The sequence below is a fragment of the Hibiscus syriacus genome, unplaced genomic scaffold (genome assembly GCF_006381635.1).
Source record: "Hibiscus syriacus cultivar Baekdansim isolate YM2019G1 unplaced genomic scaffold, ASM638163v2 tig00110160_pilon, whole genome shotgun sequence".
NCBI lineage: Eukaryota > Viridiplantae > Streptophyta > Magnoliopsida > Malvales > Malvaceae > Hibiscus > Hibiscus syriacus.
The window spans coordinates 2154654-2177676 of NW_024062608.1; the positions used below are offsets into that span (position 1 = coordinate 2154654).

Consider the following 23023-nt stretch of genomic DNA (forward strand, 5'->3'; position numbering starts at 1 on the left):
CCCGACACTAAAATTCGTACCAGACCACCACTAATGGTCGAATTTAATCCCAAGAATTCTATCCCCAAAAGTTAAGCCATCTATCCCAACAAATCTACACGTAACTGAATCTTAAAATCTTTTCATTTGATTTTACACGTAGACCTCCAAATCACCTTTTATCAAAGAGTATCTTTAAAAAAAGAAGAAGCAATTTTTAAGTGTTTAAACATACATAATCTAAAATAATCAATAACTACTTCATCTTTAAGAAAATCTATTTTCAAGAAAAATATGTTTCAAACGTAAATAATTACGGTTTATTCTGATTTTATTTTATATTTACACTCCAATCTATCCCGTACTCACTGCTAAAAAAAATCTACTCCATTTAAGATGAATTGATATAAAATGTCCAACAGTTCAAATTTGTAATCTCTAATTCAATATATATACAGTAAAATATAATTATATATTATAAATTCAACTTTTTCTTTTTCTTTTACAAGCTAGGTTCTTCCTCTCGGGTTAACATAGCAACCGCTTCGGGGTGGTTCTTCCCTCTCATGCGATCCCTGAGAAAAAGGCCAAGCGTATTTGACTAACCCATTGGTGACCCAATTTCCTTGTCGTTTTACCTATTATACACATGTACATATGCATATATAAACCTCTAAAAGAAAACTTGAGTTCTAAATTCCAAGTATGGTGTGTGCGACAGTGCGAGTGACCTTTTCTTTCCTGGAAATGCCAATTAACTAACCAACCCCAGAAGTGATATTTTCAGGCTTTTGGAAACACGAACTGATTAGCACCTATTATGACACATGAAAGGCCAGGATATGGATAAATTATATCACATGCATGCATAATAATGATCATATGATCATGATGTGATGGTGATGGGAACTAAACGACAACGTGGCAGGTCCTCTGAATTTGTTCCTATCGTTTGCCATGGTCCCCCCTCTCACCATGCAATTGCCGACATATCAACCTTTTCTTGATCGATTATCTTTGAACAACTCGGTTGTTTTTAAACTATGATACTCGGTTAATTGTAAAACAAAACATCTGGTTTCTGTCTATGATTTCTCTTACAATTTCAGCTCTTTTAGGGCAGATAATCCTTAGGTTGTCTTGATAATTTTCCCTTTAAGTTTAATGTAAAGTTTTAAGGTTTTTAGGCGATGTCCCCATCCTCCCCAAACAAAACATTGAAATAGATGAACACTGAATATCCTCAATTTCTTGGCACGGAATTAAATGTTTTTATGTTTCTTTTTTCTTCCAATTATTTAACAACTAGGCTCATTTGAAGCAAGTTGGTTTTGTTTTTGCTCTGCTTTTCTTCTGGGAAATTAGTGGAGACAAATAATATCCCAAACATGATGGACAGTTAAATATATACGGGGAAAGATATTTTCTTAAAAAATAGTTAATCTCAACTTTTGATTATTCTCAATCCAACAATATTAAAAAAATATAAAATTAAAAGAATTTTACACAATATATACATATACGAGTAAAAAGTATTTGATATACTGTTAGTTGTTTATAAATTTCACTAAAATGTATTTAACTAACTTCAAGAAGTCGTAGATTTGAACGTTTTCAAATACACATTATCGTTTAATTTAAAAATCTAAATAATTGAAGTATTGTGCAAAGAATTTACTAAAATACTTTTATAGATTATATTTGTATATAATATAATAAACAATATCAATTAATTTTTTTTTCACATTTGTGAATTTTAAAAATACCATGGACTCAATAGATTATTCACAATGTGGTGTAATTGTTTTTCTTTTTTAAATATTAGTCCAATGATAAAAACAAAACTTTGTAAAACATTGAAGGAACATATGTGATTTTTTTTTTTTTTTGCTTTGAAAATGTGTGTGAAGAAGGAGGTGAGTTAATTTTGGGTAGAGTCAAAATTTTTAGAAGACTTGATGGTAAAGTCCCATCCTGTTCTTTGCAAGGATTTACTCAGATGCGGGGTAGAGGGAGCATAACATGAGCGATAGAATAGGGCCCTGGAATAGCAAGGTTAAAAAAAATTAGATTTATTACAATAAAAATTTCATTTTTTTTTTTGGAGTTTAATTTCATTTTACTATAAATGAACTCATTTTCATGATCTCTCTATTTCATACTGTTAGGATTTGAGTTAGTAATATCACCAATTTCTCTATATATATTGCATTCAAGCTTTGCAATTTTTTCTAAAGAAATTTGCAAGGGCCAGAAATAACGAGAACATCTTTTTAAGAATTTACACAGGACTTCCAACGTCGTAACCCGATCCTGAATTTACTGTAACTAATTAACGAAAAGAAGGGAAATGTAGAAGTTTGTAATATAATACTGAAAAATGTAAGAAAGAAAAAAACATGGAGGGCTGTGATTGTGTCTGGGTGCTTGGGATTACAAGTCAAGCGCATGTTCCCAACGTGTCGCCATACAACTCAAAGGACATTTCAAATCAGGAAAACGCATGCGTATTGATGCGACTGTTAAAGGGAGACGGAGGAATGGATTAAAAAAAACAGAAGGTTAGACGGAGGGGACGTGGTGCATAATGTTGGGGATTCGGCCAAGCCAGGGCCGCTCCCTCGTGTCGGATTCGTGGCACACAAATTTGCTAAAAACCAAACAAATTAACAATTTCAGAGAAATGACACCTCCTCTCTTGCTTGTCCCCACCTTTCAAAGCTGCACTCCAATTTTTAACAATTAAACTTGCCAATTTGTGATTAAAAATCATGTCTTTAATGAATAACATGAAATATTCTACTTCATTAAATCTCAAGCTTATTAAATTTAGAATCATATCAAATTCGCTTTATAGAAAACACGAAGAGAGTGGGATTAATAATGGAATGAGGTTATAATATGCCATAAAGTTTCGATCATTATTTTTTTGTCCTCATAGTTTTAAGGTTTCGTCTTGATTATTCCGAACAAATTTGCATCGCACACTTAGTTTTGGTGAGTGAGTCTCACAGCAGGTATTTTCTACATATACAAATACTCGAACTTGAAACCTTACTTAAACGATATCAAGTTGCTTACCACTTGAATCAATCTATGTTGGTTTCAATCGATATCTAAATTGTTTAGAAAATTGCATGTATTGGTGTATTCATAAAGGTCAAATGTAGGTCTTTTCAAAGGGTACTAGCAGTGCCGGTTTTGACTTTTTATTGACCCGGGGCAAAATTTAAAAAATAGGCCCTAATTTAAAGGAATATTAAAAAATATGTAATGTAAAATTTTAATTATTTTTTTATTAAATTAAATAAATATTAATTCATTACAATATCAAAAATGTCAAAAACATATTTAAGCATATAAATACTTATAAAAAAACATTGCCTTCGAGCATTTCTTGATGCAAAATCATTGATGATAGTGTCAACATCAATACTTTCCAACATATTTTTCTCAATATATAACATAGCTAGCCCATTCAATCTTTCTTGTGACATTGTTGACTTCAAGTAACTCTTCAATAATTTTAGCTTTGAAAAACTTTTTTCCGCGGATGCTACCGTTACCGGCATTGTTAATAAGATTCGATAAGCAATTGAAACATGAGGATAACAATCTCTAGCTTTAACAAACTCAAGAACTTCAAGCGTTGACATGAATACATTTGGCAAAGTCAATTGCAACACTTTCATTTCAGGAAAAAAATCATCTTCATCAACATCCGACAAATTATTATGAGAAAAAATAATCTTAAAATTATTACAACATTCTTTTAATTTACTGTCATCCAATGACTTCAACCTTGTAGAATCAATTAAAAATCCAAAATAATTTTCAAAAATCTTTAACTACTCATATCAATCTTTCAAAGAAGCAACCGCCATATCAACATCAACAAAATAATTAACTTTAAAAGACTTCTCTGCTGATTGTATTTCTTCATCATGGTCATTCTCATCAACTTGTTTTTTTCTAAAAATACGACGCTTAGTCGAAAAAATTGTCTCTATGTTCATATCTAATGCAAGACTTTTAGCAATATCTATACTAGCTTCGAACCCCTTATTTCTATAGTTTTCAAAATTGACATTATGATTAATTTAGTTTTTAGTGTTATGATGAGAACAATAAGTCAATAAAAAATAAGTTTATGGGCCCTGCTTTTAATTTAGTTTATTAATATTTATGGGTCCTGCTTTTAATTTAATATATTAATATAATTTTTAACGTTATGATGAGAAAAATAAATCAATAAGAACCAAGTTTATAGGACCTCTTGCATTAATTAAGAAAATAGTATATTAATATTTATGGATCCTATTTTTAATTTAATTTATTAAAATATAATAAATTAATATAAATTAAAATTATAGGACCTGGGCGGGTGCCCCTGCCCAGAGCCGGCCCTGGGTACTAGGGTGAAGCTTAGCTTCCTATATAATATATGCCCCCGACTCACCGTCCAAGAACAGAAACATGGAACGAGAAGCTCTCATTTTAGGTCTTAGGTTTTGGCTTAATATGATATTAACCTGTTCTACCAGAAAGTCTCAAACTATGTCTTCTGTGTAGGTCAAATATTTGAAGCTCTCGATGACAAAATACCTTGGCTGGAGCTGGACTAGGAGCCAGCCTGAGTAATAAACCTCCTTTATATTTTACTATCTAATACTCCTTTTTCATATCCTTCTTCCTCGAGCTACACCGTCCCAATAACTTATTAAAAGGAAAAAATATTGATGTTTTTATGGTCAACCTGCTTACCCCTAACCTTTCCAACTGTATTGATACATTTTTAATTAATCTTCCCATTAACAAAGCTTGTTATATAATATTTGGATTCCATTAGACAAGACAAATTGGAAGACAATGGTAAACATGTTGGATACTTGTTAATTTCTTTTTCTAATCCATTATTGGTCTACTACAATCACAATAATAATTTTTTTCAATTATTTGACGTTAGCATTTCAAACATAGTCACTCAAATCTCGTCACCTTATGGTAGCTAACATGCTAAAACAAATTTTAAAAACCTAAAACAGATGTAAATACAAGACACTATACGATATTGCATAATCTGAGGATTTAATGTTTCAAATCGGCCCTACAGTGTTAGTTGTGCTTTGAAGCTGTTAAAGTCATTAATTAGTACATGATGAGGTTAAAAGATGCACGGGAATAACAAACTAGGTGACATGCAAGAGGGAACAAGATCCCTACAGTTGTCGTTTCGAGGAACTTGTTGGGTAATTTGTCACTGACAGCTTTATTTATTCTATTATTTACTTCTAGATAAAGCATGGTATGTGATCATGACACATTCTTTTTTGACTTGTATTTCATTAATTATATACATATATATAGTTTTATCATCATACGTGAATGTGATCATGCAATATCATATTCTTGGTATTTGGGTTTTTTTTTTAAAAAAAAAACTTAAAACCCTAGTTACGTGACAGAGGAACAAAATGTGGAACAAAAGGCGAGAATCATGTGTTGTTGTCATCGTTAAAATATTTTATAATTTTAAAAATAAATTGTGAGTTTATATATATATTTTTTTAAAAAAATTATAAGAAATATTACTTAAAATATTGAAAAATTATCAAAAAATATTTTTTACGATTGAGGGGGAAATAAAATTATTTTATTAATTTAATATGTCACTACATCCCTTTAATGACAGTTAAATATGTTATATTCATTTTATAAAAGAATTAAAATTCAATATTGATTTTATATAGTTTTTGTAAGTTTAATAACTAAAAAGAATATTCTAACATAGTTTAGTGACCATTCAAACATTTTATCCTACAAAATTAGTGGATTAACCATAGAGTAGTCCTTTAACTTTTTAATATTTATTTTATAAGGACAATTTGGTTGGTGGAGTGTTTTAATATGTTACATTAATTATGTATTTCAATGTATGATATTTACTGTATACTCATCCATGATGTCAACGTATCCAATTTAAGATCACAAACAATTTCTGAACAAGGATAAACAAATCGCGAGTACAATAAGACCTATTGGACGTCATTTTTTATGCATAACTGTGTAAATCAATTATACTAAAGTTCAAAGGGCGCCATGAGTAAATGATTTAATTTGTATATGTGTTCCAGTTTTAACTAGGATAAATTATACATGTAGTACCTAAGTTATTAGTTTTGATTAGTTTCAGTATCTATTTTTTTAATTTTTTCAAACAATATCAAACGTTTAGTTTTTGTTTCGTTCTAATACTTCACATTTAAAAACTTAGAAGGTGATTTGCATATGACACCTTTTTATGATTAAGTTATATCATTCATCACTTATCTATCTTCCCACACCTATTTTGGTCTCTAAAGTTTATTTTTTTAATTTTAATTACTTAGCTTTCAAATTACACCTAATTTAGTCACTATAACTTTCAAATTTATTTTTTTACTTTTAACTATATATTAATAAAATAATAATAAAAATGTCATGTCAAAAAAGTATTAATAAAATAAATTAGAGTGATTAAAATAGGAGCAATTTAAAAGCTAAGTAGTTAAATTGAAAATTTTTAAACTTTAGTACCAAAATAAGAGTAAGAATATAGCTGATGGATGAATGATAAAATTTACTCATTAAAAAATGCAGTGCCGTTAAGTTTTTCACATCGAGAAGTTAAAATGAAACAAAAACTAAATGTTAGGTATGATTTTGAAAAAAAATAAAAATGTAGACATTAAAACAGACCAGAATTAATAGTTTAGGTATGAACGTGTAGTTGACCCTTTTAATTAATATATTTTACGTACAACCATCAACAAAATATAATTATTTTGAAAATCGGACCGGCCGGTTCAACCGGGAATCGTTGCCTCGTCCGGTTCAATCTAGACCGGTTGAACCGCTACTAGTGAACCGGCCAGAACCGCTGAACCGTTCAAACCGGACCAGCTGAAAACCGGAAAAAACCGAAAAAACCTCAATTTTATTTTTTATTTTTTAAAAAATTAAACAAACAACGTCGTTTGTTAAATGAGCCAAGTCGAACTCGAGTATTGTTGAGCTCGACTCGAACTTGAAAAATTTAAAAGTAAGCTCAACTCGATTCAAACTCACGAGCTAAAAATTATGAAGTTTAACTCAAACTCGAAATATAATATTAAAACTTGAACTCGAAAAGGCTTGAACTCAAAAAAATTTTAGAAGCTCGATTGAAGCCTAAAATTCGAGCTTGATTGAAGTGAAAGAATAGTTCACTCAATGCTTACCATGATTTTGAATGCCAAATTACCTCTATATTTATAGAAGTTAGTTGGGATGATCTTCTATGTTTCTTAGCCATGTGAGATTGTTTTTTTAAAAAAAATTAAACCAAACAATATCATTTTGTTATGATTTTTTAACCCCAAATTTATTTTTTAATTATAGTTATATAATTATATTTATTATTTAATATGTTTTACCTTAAATATTATGTTGTAGTTAATTCGAATAATTTTGTTTCACTTGATTTTATGGTTTTTAACTTATATATGTTATGACTTGCTTTGAATATGAATTGTGATATAAAAAATTATTTTTTATTAAATATTTTTGGTATTTTTATTTAATTTTTTAAATAATTATGACGTCGTCCGGTTCTTCCGACCGGTCGGATCGATTCGACCGATTGAACCAGTGAACTGGTAGCATGACCGGTTCGCTAACCGGTCCGGTTATGAAAACCATGCAAAATATAAAACAAAATTCAAAATACAATGCCAGTTACCACATGTGTTAATATTGAAAAGGTAGATTCTAGTGTGTGGATAGGACAGCAACTTTATCCATAAGAGTATTTTATCAAGTAAGGATGATGGAATATTGTTTTAGAAACAGAGATGAGGAGCTTGTAAAGGAGATACAGTTTTTTTATTAGTGCAAATGGAGTTCAGTTTTTGGTAATGGGAAAGAAGATAATTGTAGTGAATCTTAGAATATTCTGATATTTGATTATGCAATGTTAAGTATGGGTAAACGTGAAAATGCTCTCTTTTTCTTTCCCATAAATCTTAATTAAAACAAAAACAAATCCTATACTTAGCACCAATAATTGCTATAATACAAGTGAAAGAGTGAAGATCAACTCCCAATGATCTCACACTAACTCCACCACCCAAACCACATAGATTTTTCAAAAGGATGTCCCATTTGATACTTCAATGAATCTAGTTGCTCGGATCTATGCTATGTTTTTTAGATTTCGTTTCATTTAATTTATTTTTTTTATTAAATTTATTGTAATTTTAAATATATATGATTATTAGCGATTAATATCGATTTATATTTACTTTTCCCTCTAGATTAAAAATAAATTAATATGTATTTTTTAATTCTTCTCTCAGAATTTCAAACTTCGATTCTATCTTCTTTATTCACACGACTTTTCAATGAATTTTTTTTCTTTACAAAGTATTTTGTAAATAAAATAATTATAATAAACCCTCCATAATTGTAGGTCACTGTCAATGTGTTAATTTTTAATTAGCAAATTAATACTGTTATTAGTACTTTAATTTGTAGCAATGATGGTACAGTAAATAATTTATCATATTAATGACGTGCCCATCTCCTTTTGGAACCCAATCATTGTCGAAACCGTTGTGACTGGTGGGCTTCCAATTAAACTCCCCCACTATCTCATCTCATATCGCTAGCATGTAACGCCATTCCATCATCAGCCACGCGGATCAACTTTTGATAAATGTAATTTTGGAAAAGTAATTTTGAGCCCCCCAACGAAATACATTTTATTGTTTAACTTTTATGTTTCAAAATAATGGGTTAAATTTTAATTCAATTAATATTATAATTATTATGATAAATTATAAATTTGAATATATAAGCATTTTAGTATAAAAGATTAACAATAACTCAGACGTTATATAAAGATTACATATTCTTAAATTGAATGTTAAAATGAATAAAACAAAATTCTTTTTCAATTTACAGAACATGTTGGTCAATTTCAAGTTCCATCAAAATTATTATGAATATGATATGGGCGTATCATATAATAAATACTGCCGTTCAAAACAAGGGACGTGGAAGAAGTCTAAGCAATCGGGACCCCTAAGGGAGACATCGTGACCGTCAATTTGGATTCGGATTAAAATGCAATCAAGGATAACAATTTAAAATATTCAACAAAAATACATATTTCTTTAGCAAAATAAGTTGAATCTGTATCTAAAGATTAAGCAAATTCTGTATATGATTTAATAGATATTGTTTTTAAGTAATTAAATAAACCAATAGAATTAAATCTTAACACATGTACATAAAGACCCAGAATGACAGCGCACCCGTAGCCGCCATTTCCACTTCCATCCTTTGGTGATGATTAATGATGAAAATCATTACTGTTATAATTTTTCCAAATAATATTTTATTATCCATTTAACTTTTATAAAACCATTATGCTGAAAAGAGAAGGAAATAAGTTCAACACTGGTATAGATTAATATGCACAGACAAAAAGACTAGATAGAGACTTTAAAAAGCACTGAATAAATAAGACGAAAAGGCACAAGGGGGAAAACCTAGCAAACGTATAGGGATTCTAAACATAGAGCGTACAAGTTTATATTTTTAAAAGCCATCGTCAAACCATAGCAATGAAATTCTCAGAATTCGCTCTTTGAGACCTATGTCAAACAATGCTTAGAAAACCCCTCTTTTAGGCTATTTACGATCTCTTATTGGTTGCTTGTTTAATACGTTATTCACCCAATTTTCTAACCTCGAGGAAACTGTGTTTTTCACCTATATAAACTCTTTCTCCGGTTCCCATTCATCCCCACTCTCATTTGCTTCAGTTGAAGATATTGAGTAAAATGATGGGAGACGATGAGTGTGTTATAGTGGTAAGGGAGTATGATCCCAGCAAGGATGTAACAGGCGTAGAACAAGTAGAAAAAAGATGCGAAGTTGGTCCCAGCGGCAAACTCTCCCTCTTTACCGACCTCTTAGGTGACCCTATATGCCGGGTCCGCCATTCCCCTGCTTTCCTCATGCTGGTATAACTAATCACATTATTTGTTTCTCTTTTTCTTCGCTTTGCTTCTCCTTACTCAAATCCCACTCTTTTTGTCGTTCTTACGTGCCATTCAAAACAGGTGGCTGAATTAAGCTCCACCAAAGAAATAGTTGGAATGATCCGAGGATGCATAAAAACTGTTACTTGTGGGAAGAAACTCTCGCGCAATACCAAAACCAATGATCCCATTAAACCCCTCCCTGTTTATGCCAAACTCGCTTACATTTTGGGTCTCCGTGTTTCTCCGTCGCACAGGTATTTTTGCTTTACCTAAATTTGGCCACCTAATTAGCCTAAACGATCCGTCGATCAATGGTAATCAAGTATCTTAATTTTGGGTTTTATTTTTTTCTCAGGAGAATGGGAATAGGGTCAAAGCTGGTGCTTAGGATGGAGCAGTGGTTTATCCAAAACGGCGCTGAATATTCCTACTTAGCTACTGAAAACGATAACCAAGCTTCCGTTAATCTCTTCACTAATAAATGCGGTTATTCCAAGTTCCGTACACCGACCATTTTGGTTAACCCGGTGTTCGCTCATCGACTCACCGTTTCCAACCGAATCACCCTGATCAAGCTCTCCGTTTCGGACGCCGAGTCGCTGTACCGACGGCGTTTCTCCACCGTCGAGTTCTTCCCTCGCGACATTGATTCCGTGCTTAAGAATAGACTAAACCTGGGAACGTTCTTAGCAGTACCACGTGGATTTTATGCGCAGGAGTCGTGGCCCGGGTCGGATAAATTTTTATCGGACCCGCCAGAGTCGTGGGCGGTTTTGAGTGTTTGGAATTGTAAGGACGTGTTCAGGTTGGAAGTTCGTGGCGCGTCGAGGATAAGGAAAACGTTGGCTAGAACGACAAGGGTTGTGGACAAGCTGTTGCCGTTTTTGAGGGTACCGTCGATTCCGGAGGTGTTTCGTCCGTTCGGCCTGCACTTTATGTACGGTTTGGGTGGGGAAGGGCCACGCGCGGCTAAGTTCGTTAATGCGTTGTGCGCACACGCTCACAACTTGGCGAAAGATGGAGGGTGCAGTGTGGTGGCGACTGAAGTGGCGAGTCGTGAACCGTTGAAAAATGGGGTCCCACATTGGAAAAGATTATCGTGTGACCAAGATCTATGGTGCATCAAGCGCCTAGGGGAAGACTATAGTGACGGCTCTGTCGGTGACTGGACTAAATCACCCCCAGGACTTTCCATTTTTGTAGACCCCAGAGAATTCTGAACTTCAACAAAATTAATAATAAGTTAATACTCTTTTTCTTTCCCTGTTTTTTCATTTTTAAGATTTAGACAAAGGAAAAGGAAGGGAAATAAAATTGATGTGGCCTTTAAGATCATGTTCCAGACAAACAAAGCCTTATGTTTTTTTATGTGGGGTTGAATCTCTTTTTAGGGAATATTTCTTTTTTCATTTTCCAAAGTTTTAAAGGGTTTCTAATTACAACTTATAATTAAATTAATATTCATATTACTATATGAGTTTATATTAAAAATTGTAATACATGGTTTTCTCACACTTTTAATGTAGGGACATAAAAAATGTTTTATATCTTATAAAAATCAAGGGTAAAGTATGCAAATGGTCCCTTTATTATAGGATTTTATTTTGTTGAATCCTCTGATTATTAAAGTTACAAAATGGTTACTCGATTATAGGGTATCATTTTGTTAAGTCGTCGATTATTAAAAGTTATAAAATGGTCAATTGACTATTCATACATTCCAAATTTGTCATTTTTGTTAAAAATTTGATGATAGTTTGAGATGAACGTTAATCTGTTGACTAGGATATGCCATTTATTTGAGATTTTAAAATCATATTTTATCATATCACAGTCATCATGTTAACGTCCAACTTAGATCTGTGTCAAATTTTTAACAAAAATGATGAGTTCGGAACATATGAATAGTCGAGTGATCATTTTGTAACTTTTAATAGTTAGGAGACTCAACAAAGCAACACTCTTAGTTGAGACACCATTTTATAGTTTTTAATAGTTGAGGGACACAATAAAATATCATCCCATTATCGGGGTCCATATATGTACTTTACACAAAAATATATAGTAACAAAACGATATATATTTATATAATGGGCTTGGATCTAATTATATAGTGTAAAATTTAAAAAATACACTATTATAAGATCATTGCATGAGTAAAAATTAGAGACTGAGGTTAACTATTTATTTTTTTTCAGTGAATATTTCTCATTTTCTAATGTTAATCTCAACATTTGATTTCTCAGATCCAACGATTTTAACTTTTAGGCTGTGTGCAACAATGTTGAACTTTTTTTTCCTGACAATTTTAGTTTGACCGAAAATGTTATAAATAATGTGACATTTTGATTCAACCGAAAATATTAAGAAAAAATTAATATTTTAGGTTGCACCCAACAAAAAATATTAAGAAAAAAGTATCATTATCATTTTCGATTACAATCATTTTCTGTCATTCCTTAGCCTTAAATTAAGCTATTCTCCCTTAGACTTTCCCGAATATTTTAGATAATTCTAAGGGTAAACTATACCAATAATTACTGCATTTGAAGCGATCTCTCATTTTGATAACTAAATTAAAATATTTATAATTTTATCACTAATTTTTAATTATTTTTTTGGTGTGAAAGAGTCATTAAAGGTCAACGATGTAATGATGTGATCGTTATCTTTTTCTATTTTATAAATTTATCAACTCCTCCGTCTCATTATTGATCAATTGCCATCAAATATTAATTTTCATTCACGATATAATTAATCTAAAAAATATTTATAATTTATCACTAATATTTTAATTAATTTTTTGTGAAAAGGGTCATTAAACATCAACAATGTGATGATGTGATCGTTATCTTTTTCTATTTTAGAAAAGTATCAATTCCTTTGTCTCATTATTGATCAATTGTCGTCAAATATTAATTGTCATTCACAATAAAATTAATATAAAAAAATTATAATTTTATCACTAATTTTTTTAATTATTTTTTGTGAAAGGGTCATTAAACATCAACGATGTGATGATGTGATCGTTATCTTTTTCTATTTTAAAAAATTATCAACTCCCCCGTCTCATTATTGATCAATTGCCGTCAAATATTAATTGTCATTCACAATAAAATTAATATAAAAATATTTATAATTTTATCACTAATTTTTTAATTATTTTTTTGTGAAAGGGTCATTAAACATCAACGATGTGATGATGTGATTGTTATCTTTTTTTATTTTAGAAAATTGTCAACTCCTTCGTCTCATTATTGATCAATTGCCATCAAATATTAATTGTCATTCACAATAAAATTAATATAAAAATATTTATAATTTTTCACTAATTTTTTTAATTAATTTTTTTAAAGGATCATTAAACATCAACGATGTGATGATGTGGTTGTTATCTTTTTCTATTTTAGAAAATTATCAACTCCTCCGTCTTATTATTGATCAATTGTCGTTAAATATTAATTGTCATTATAATAAATATATATATATATATATATATATTTATATTAGATTGATTTTCATGGAACCTTTTCAAAATAACAAAAATCTATCTAAAAATCACATGTAATCAAGAATATCCCTTAGAATATCCCATAGTCAATTGTTCTCTTTGTAAAAACTTTGAACATATGCTTTAGAAAGGGTACCCTACGATATATACCCCTATCTTTATATTCATTAGATTGATTAGGTTCTTAGTATCTTTCTAATCACTATAACAAAATAGATTTTTAGCGGTGTTTTTAAGCGCCGCTAAAAACACTTGTGTCGAAACAAAAAGTGCTGCAAAAGGTAGCGACGTTTGTTATCCACAAATGTCGCTAGATGTTATGATTTTTAGCGGCATTTATTCCACAAACGCCGCTAAAGGTTTCGATAATTAACGGCGTTGTTGAGAAACACCACTATATATATTTTCTTTTATGGCATTGGTAAAAAAACACCGCTAAATGTTCTGACATATAGTGACATTTGTTCCCAAAAATGTCGGTAAAGGTAATGACATATGGCGGTGTTTGTGAATGTAAAACACCGCTATTAACTATGGCTATAGTGGCATTTTCTGTATAAATGCCGCAAAAGATCTTGAACTTTAGTGACATTTGTTCTAAAATGTCGGTATTGAGTATGTATTTAGTGGCATTTTTTTATACAAACGCCACTAATTAAAACTAATTTTCCATATGCTTTTTCTGTTTTTTGTTACCCAAATTAAAATTTTTAACCTGTAGCATTATCCAATAAACTTGACATACATAACAACAAACTTGAAATCTATAACAACCAACTTGAAATCCATAATAATAAATCAAAGTTTACATTAACGTAAAATATAATGTAGTTCAACATTGTTAACTAGAATAAACAAAGCATATATATAAAATAACACCTAAGATGGTGGACTATGGGGTTGATTTTTTCGTATAATCAGCATCATAGCTTGAAGTCGATTTTCAAAGTCTTGACATTTTTGCTGATACGTTGCATCTCTTTTTTCTTTCCACGCTTCATTTTCAACTTTCATTTGACCAACTTTTGATCCATTTCAACCAAATGTTGTTTTAAACGACTAATTTCCAATTGAAAAGACTGACTCTGTGATGACATGTACTGAGATAAGCTGAATCCAAAATATTTGGTTGGAGTAACGAATGATCCTTGACAACGAACCCGACCATATATTTCAGGACCCAAAACTTCATTAATAACTTGATTTTCAATGCCATCCGTATTAACAATACCATGACTTGAAGCCGTAGCTTCATACTCCGCCCTTTTATTCCTTAATTTTTCCTAATAATCAATTCAATAATTATTTAAAATAATAATGTCATACTATATATATAAATATAACATAATTCAAATCTTGTGTCCAATAAATGTACCATAATTTATACAACTTCATCAGTCATAAGAGTGTCATCATTTTTTGTATGTGTCATGTCGAAGAGCTTTATTCATCCAACTTTACAACCAGACGTATTTTTCTACATTGTAGAATAAAAATTAAGTCTTACAAAAAATTAATTAATAATATAAATAATTTTCGTTACTATGTGCTTCCTACTGTAAATCATTATGTGAATAATCAATAATACCTCATCATTAGCTATACAAGCAAAGCTCTTCAATCCAGCTGTGTGAGTAAACTTTTGTTGTTATCTGCTAGCAACACCAACGTGTTCTCAATTCTATAATTTTTAAATTTGTACTTATAAAGTCAATATTATAATAACATTGTATTATTTTTGAAAAATACATCATACATGTCATTTCTTTAAACTCCAAAACCTGACTGCATCTTCCCATTGATACCTGAGCATTCCAGATGGGACAATTTGTAGCTTCTCTTCAAGGCTGAGATCATTCTTGAAGTATTTCTTTTTTAAAGAACTCTTGTGGTTTTTCCATCTCTTCCTTAAAGCTTACTTTAAATAATCGTCTGAGACCTCTAAAGAAAATTTCTCCTACAAATAATATAAGTGTTCAAATTAAATATAAATTACTATTAAACTGTTATGGATTATATATTATAATGACATTATTACCTTAACAAAATCCAAAGCCTGATTTTTCTTACTATTTAGCATTTCACGCCATGGCTCATAATTGATCGGTAAAATATTAGCATTACGTGCAACAATGCCTAAGTAACCAGATAGAAGACGTGCTTCTGGGCCAATAGGTTGATTGATACCATTTCTTGAAACTTTCACACGATTCCCATGAGGAAGTTGCAATACCCAAAATCGGGGCTGGTGACTAAAATAGAAATGTTGAAACTTTGAGGTTTGATTTTGAAAGATTGAAAAATTTGGGGACTAAATTGGTAATATTTTGTGGATGATTGTTTAGTAAATATTAAGTGAAGTAAGGGGTAAAATGGTCTTTTCTAAGAAATGATTTTATTTCCCCCCTTTATATATAGGAGATCAACACGTGGAATGTAGAAGAGAAAATCAAAGTCTCCAGAGTTTTCTTCTTCTTCTTCAGCCGTGAACTTCAAGAGCAAATATGAGTTTCTTTGTTATTTGATTAATTATTGAAGTTAAGGTTGGTTTATGATCCTTAGGTGATACTTAAGCTTAAGGAAAACTTAAGTTAACTTTAAATCAAAGGATGAAGGAATAAGGAGAGATTAGAGATTATGAATTTCTAAATAAAATTTTGGAAAAGAGTTGATAAGTGGAATTTGAACCTAAATTTGACTTTTCAATGGTTGAATTAAGAGATATGAAGTGATAGAATTAAAATTAGAACATATAGAAAATTTGGTATGATTCTTGATTTCCATCTTGAGAATGAGATTTTGAAGATAAATAGGTATTGAATACATATGAATTGGTTTGGGTATGTATAATTGAGTTACGAATATTAAAGGGTTAAGATATAAAGGATTTAAGTTGTTTTGAAGTAATTTTTGGGCTTAAAAAGTGAAATATGGGTATAGGGTATCAATATTGCTTAATTAGGTATCGATACTTCAAGTCTGGAATTAACAAAGGCATTCAAAGGGTATCGATACCTGAGAAGGTAGTATCGGTACCATAGGTACCGATACCATAAGGGAGGTATCGATACCAGGAAATATCAAATGCAATTTTGGTATTGATGATAGTCTGGGTACCGATACCCCAGCTAGGTTACTATCGAGACCCTATAATGGGTATCGATACTACTTCAAAGGGAAATTGAGAATAGAATTTTCTTTTAGCTTAAGAAATTAAAATGAAATTATAATAATTGGAATGTATGATTATGTAGATATCGAGCACAAACAAGTTTCGGAATGACTAGAAGGCTATAATTGATCAATAAGAGAAGTTAAGCCATAGGAGTAATTAATAGCAAGTGAGGCCAAGGTGAGTGCATACTAGTGACATGTATTGTTTAAGGGAAATGAGACTTGTGAAGAGTCTATTTCCTAGAGTAGTATGCATGAAGTCATGAACATGAGCATGTGGTTGATATGAATCTATGTGCTATATGTGATTATATGTATTACATAATTTGTATGTATGCCTGATTATATATATTGATATGTTTTGTATATGCTACATGATTTATGTAAAATACAATTATGTGATAATGGGAGAACCTAAATAAGTTATGTAATTATATGCTTATAAGAGACAAGCCAAGTAATTATATGCTACTGATAGAATAATCAAGCCAAGGTTTATGGTGATACATAAGAATGTAATGTAAGTTATGTATAAGTGATAAATCATGAAGATATGTGGATAGGGGGAAATTTAAGAGAACAAAATATAAACCGTAAGAGTGCTATATGTAAAAACATAACGGCGTTTTATCTAAAACGCCGCTACAAATCTGTTTTGTTGTAGTGAATTAAAGGTAGGTGGAGGAGAATAAAGGTCGATATGAATTAATGAATGTATGCAATCTTTAGCGTCGTAGGTAGGAGTGCTTATCGAGCGAGTCGATAGTAGTTGGACAGTGCTCGATTCATACTTGTTAAAAAATTTGTTACTTGATTTCACTTGTTGGTCGTTAAGCTCGTTAAAATTTTGCTCGACTCGTGCTCGTTAAGAAAATTTGTTGCTCGACTCATTGCTCGTTAAGCTCACCTAAAATTTTACCTTATTTTATTAAGTATTGGTAAAATCTACTAATACTATATAGAGCTTAATAGAATCATAATTTAATAAATTTAATCAAAAAATTATCAAAAGAATGTATGAAGTAATTTTAAAGTATAAATTCTAAAATAACAAACAATTCTCAAATACATAAAATAATAAAGAGAAAAAAGCGTCAGTGACCGAAAATGTCTTATAATATACGATTTTAATCAAATTTTTTTTGATTTGCCAAAATGACCAACAAAATCGCAACGCGATATCAAAACCGCAACGTGATTTAGAAAAGCGCAACGTTGAAAAGAAGATCGCAACGCGATCTTCCAAGAATCGCAATGCGATTCATAAAATCGCAACGCGATCTTCCAAGAATCGCAACGCGATTCAGAAAATCGCAATGCGATTCCAAGAATTGCAACGCGATCTTCCAAGAATCGCAACGCGATTAAGAAAATCGCAACGCGATTAAGAAAATCGCAACGCGATTAAGAAAATCGCAACGCGATTCCAAGAATCGCAACGCGATTAAGATAATCGCAACGCGATTCCAAGAATCGCAACGCGATTCCAAGAATCGCAACGCGATTCCAAGAATCGCAACGCGATTCAGAAAATCGCAACGCGATTCCAAGAATCGTAACGCGATTAAGAAAATCGCAATGCGATTTAGAAAATGAGTAAATTCTTTCAAAAGCTGTTGCATTTGTTTCTTTCTTAAGAATTTTCTCTAAAAAGATAGTATCCGCGCGGACGTGTCGAAGACACGTATTACCACGACCACGACCACGACCACGACCCGAGACGAGAAGGCGGCGGCGGTGGCGCGCGAGAGTCCCCCTTGTTCTCTTTCACTCAACAAGGAAATGGGAAATCCAAGCCTTAAATACACTTCCCAATAGTGTTTCCAATACTATGTGGGATTGAGCATTACTCAACACTTCAAAGAAAATATAACAATTTTTGTAGCATGTTTCCCGCTTAATCCATATTTAAAAATATTAAAACATTTTATCATATTAAAACCATATGTATAAGTTTGAATTGAAATGTAGATATCTACAACTCTTTTAATTCTCTTGATAAAATGTTTTAATATTTTTAGATATGGATTAAGTGGGAAAATACTACAAAAATTGCTATATTTTCTTTGAAGTGTTGAGTAATGCTCAATCCCACATAGTATTGGAAACACTATTGGGAAGTGTATTTAAGGCTTGGATTTCCCATTTCCTTGTTGAGTGAAAGAGAACAAGGGGGACTCTCGCGCGCCGCCGCCGCCGCCGTCTCGTCTCGGGTCGTGGTCGTGGTCGTGGTCGTGGTCGTGGTAATACGTGTCTTCGACACGTCCGCGCGGATACTATCTTTTTAGAGAAAATTCTTAAGAAAGAAACAAATGCAACAGCTTTTGAAAGAATTTACTCATTTTCTGAATCGCATTGCGATTCTTGGAATCGTGTTGCGATTTTCTGAATCGCGTTGCGATTCTCTTAATCGCGTTGCGATTTTCTGAATCGCATTGTGATTCTTGGAAGATCGCGTTGCGATTCTCTTAATCGCGTTGCGATTTTCTGAATCGCATTGTGATTCTTGGAAGATCGCGTTGCGATTTTCGCATTTTCTTGAATATCGCGTTGCGATTTTCTTTTCAACGTTGCGATTTTCTAAATCGCGTTGCGATTTTGATATCGCGTTGCGATTTTGTTGGTCATTTTCGCAAATCACAAAAAAGTTGGTTAAAATCGTATATTATAAGTCATTTTCGGTCACTGACGCTTTTTTCTCAATAATAAATTAGATTTATTTTTAAGTGTAGTAAAATATTAATTAAAAATTTAATATTATTTTGTTGTTTATTAAAAAATTAATTGATTATCAATTTATATCTTATTTATTATCTATTAGTAAATTAATAATTTTTTTGAATAAAATAATTTTTTTAATATAAGTACTAAAAAATTATATTAAAAAATAACTCGTTAAGGTCTCGAGTTGAGCTCAAATTTATATTAAATCAACATGAATCGAGTTTTTTACCAAACTGTGATTGAATCAAATTCAAACTATTCACAAACTGCTCAACCCGTTAATTTGAAGTGTATTTTCACTTTTGTTTATATATATAAAAGAGATTGAGATTGATGATGGGAGCCTTGACTTTTAGCTGCTGTTTTTTAAAAACCAAATCCAACATTTGAAGGTATCATCTATCAAGGAAGCTGCTGGAGGTCTTTCACGAGAGCTGCTGGAGGTCTTTTACGGAAGCTGTTGGAGGTCTTCCACGAAAATTACTCTCAACCTGACGTTAGGGGTAACCTACTACTTGTCTCCCTCTTACTCCATTACATATGAGAATATGATTTTGTTGTTATTATTGTTATTTAGTGTAGAGAGGTTAGATGTGTAATTGGAATTGCTATTGATGGGATAGGATAAGGTGGATAGGAGTAGTACAAATGATTTTTGGTTCCATTTTTAATTTGTTTTTTGTTTCTTTTTTTAAAGTGGTTTTTTTTCATAACAATGGGCCATGTAGGAGGTTCTATAGGATTGTGTTTTGTCCTGATCTTTTTTTATTTTTCTAAAAAAGACAAAAGCATAAATTACAACAATACCTGTCACTGTTCGAAGGTTCTTTCATTATTTGAAAACTAAAATGGAAGGAAAGAGATATTTTCTTGAAAGAAGTATTAAAATACTTGCCAAAACTCAATGGGTTATCTGTACACGTCTTTAAAATAAATAAATTGATAATTAACACGTATATGAGTAAAGCGTTCGATAATTTTTTTATAGGCTGTTTAAATGTTTATTTGTTTTTTATTTATTAAATTAAATAAATGAATATAAAAATATTTTTATGCTCATATAATAAATAAACGGACACGAATATATGTGTGTTTAGTTGTTTATATTCATAAATAAATTCTCTTAAAAGCTTGTTTATTGACTCATTTATAAATTTATTTATCGATTCCTTTATTGAATTCCCATTTTTCTTTTATTTTTTAAATTGATGAACGTATGATGAACTTTTGAGTTCAAACGATGAAGTCCATGGAATTTAAGGAGTAAGTGACAAAATTCACCAATATGTTGACGAATACTAAACGGACATATTGAGAATATATAATGAATTATTCATTAAAATCAAACAAATATGCTCACAAATACTAAACAAACCAATCACAAAAACCTTAAAAATAAGCAAACAAACACGAACAAGATATTAAAATTTCAAATAAACATAAATCAAATACTTTTAAAGATAACTAAACAAACATAAATATAATCTTATTTTTCTAAACTCGATCCATTTACACCAACCGATAGTCACAGGATTTTGCACCAAGTGATAATCACCAACAACATTCATATAAACCATTGCTTTTAAAGGTATAAATAATCAATGCAATTATGCAACCGTTTTGTAGTTTATATAATATGATACCGGTTCATTGAATAATTAAATAATAATTTATTAACGATGAATGTTTGGCCAATTATATCATCAATACAATTATAAAAGATTCCATAATTTATAATTAACGCCAAATCTAATATAATGTGGACCCCCTTGGCCTCTTCCTTATTCAAGAAGAAAAATGTAGAGTAAAAAAATCCCCAAAATTGAAGGAACCTTTTTGCCTAGAGCAGTAAGGGCTGATCCTTCTTTGGATCATTTAAACCAAGCAACTGTTGCATTGGCGTCCGCTTCAATAAGTAGCGATGTGATGTGTGTCATTTTATATCATGATAGGAAAGCACCTGCCGAAAGAGCCGTGACTTTATGTTCTTGTAATGACTTTAATTAAAGAGGGGTAAATACTCTTATATAGCTGTCTACCATTTTATTTTGGGCAACATAATAATTCCAAACGAATCCAACATTAATCTCTTGAAAAGCTATTCTGTTTTATTAAACATAATTTCATGTAGGAAAATTATCAAATAACTTTTTCTTTTCTTTTCTAAAAAATCATTTTCTTTATGGGGAAAAAAGTAAGAGTATGTTATAGTAACTTGGAATACGCACATAACACGGGGATGATTATAACAAGTACATTTCATAATTGGGGTACAATTAATAGTTGAATTAGAAATACAGTTAATCAAGTCCATGATGTATGGTAAAGAATATTATTTCAGTTTTGATTGACTGTGAATTTCAATACTACTTCTAAATTAAGATGAGTAAAACTTGATTAAATAAAAAATAATAATTTTAATTTTTTTATAATTTAGTTTTTGATTTATTTTTTTAAATTCTTCTATCATTTTAAGTTTCTTTCAATTAAATTTGAACCATACACTCTTAAATTATCCCTGTAGCTTCTGTTTGTTTTCGAAAACCAATATTCTATTTTTTTTAAATTTTTTTTCATTCAACTTTGATTGATCCCTGTGATTTTTTGCAATTATTCATTCATTTTAAATTCTTTTTTAATCAAATTTAAATCGCATGCTTATGGATGAGCATGAGATCCATACTCAATGAATTTTGATCCAACACTATAGGTTTGGTTTTTTCTCTTTAAATTTTGAGTTAAAATTGTGTCAACTTTTTTATTAAAAACAATCTGAGTTGTGCAAGATTGAGATTTGAAGTTTTTTTATTGGAAAAAGGAATTTTGTATATAATAATATATATACTAATAATAGGGTCTCGTTAAAAAACTTTTTTAAACCTAATCGGTAGGAAAAGAATGCACCCGATCCTTGTGGGAACAAACAAGTACCAGGCATAAATTACAACCAACTATACAAAGCGATCTGGACAGTACTTGATAACCACTTACTTATGGCTTATGGCTGTCCCGAATTAATTAACTACCCGACCCGGCCCAGGTTAATATATAGGTTTTTTTAGTTGTTATCAATGACAATTTATTCATTTTTTATTCATTTTTTATTTATTCTAATTTTATTCAATTTAATTATTTGATTGATTTTCTTTTTACAATTTCTTCTTTCCATTAATTCTTTTTGACCCTTCACAATTTCATCAGTAATTTGTTCTAAATTTAAAAAAAATATTATAAATATATTTTATAATTTTATATATGATTTAATTTATTAAATATTGTTACAAATCTTACTTGCATGTGTAAAAAAGAACGAATAAATATTTCTATATCTTTTATGACTGCATAAAACTGTTTAAATTCAAACCAATATATATCATAATATTATAAAAGAAATTACAATTACATTTAAAGAGAAAAAAAAGAACAACTCAATTTGATTTGAATTTTATAAATTCAATTTGGCTTGAAAAATTTTCAAAAAAAATTTAATTATAAAATAAGACTCATCAACTTAACTAACACAAAATTTTTTTTAACTCAATCGAATACTCTCTTATACTCTAAA

The 23023-nt window shown here is 30.6% G+C and overlaps 1 protein-coding gene across 1 annotated transcript; it reads left to right on the forward strand.

The window, feature by feature from the left end:
- Positions 1-9817: 9817 nt before the first annotated feature.
- Positions 9818-11299, forward strand: LOC120216392 (probable N-acetyltransferase HLS1). The gene is made up of 3 exons (XM_039213832.1): positions 9818-10028; positions 10128-10303; positions 10405-11299. The coding sequence occupies exons 1-3, from the start codon at positions 9846-9848 to the stop codon at positions 11267-11269; spliced, it is 1224 nt and encodes a 407-aa protein (XP_039069763.1). The 5' UTR covers positions 9818-9845; the 3' UTR covers positions 11270-11299.
- The last annotated feature ends 11724 nt before the right edge of the window (positions 11300-23023 follow it).

Bases quoted from the DNA above. Each gene is read 5' to 3' on its own strand.
- LOC120216392 (XM_039213832.1), top strand. From the start codon at position 9,846: ATGATGGGAGACGATGAGTGTGTTATAGTGGTAAGGGAGTATGATCCC. The intron at 10,029-10,127 runs GTATAACTAATC...CATTCAAAACAG, and splicing joins CCCCTGCTTTCCTCATGCTG to GTGGCTGAATTAAGCTCCAC. The intron at 10,304-10,404 runs GTATTTTTGCTT...TTTTTTTCTCAG, and splicing joins CGTGTTTCTCCGTCGCACAG to GAGAATGGGAATAGGGTCAA.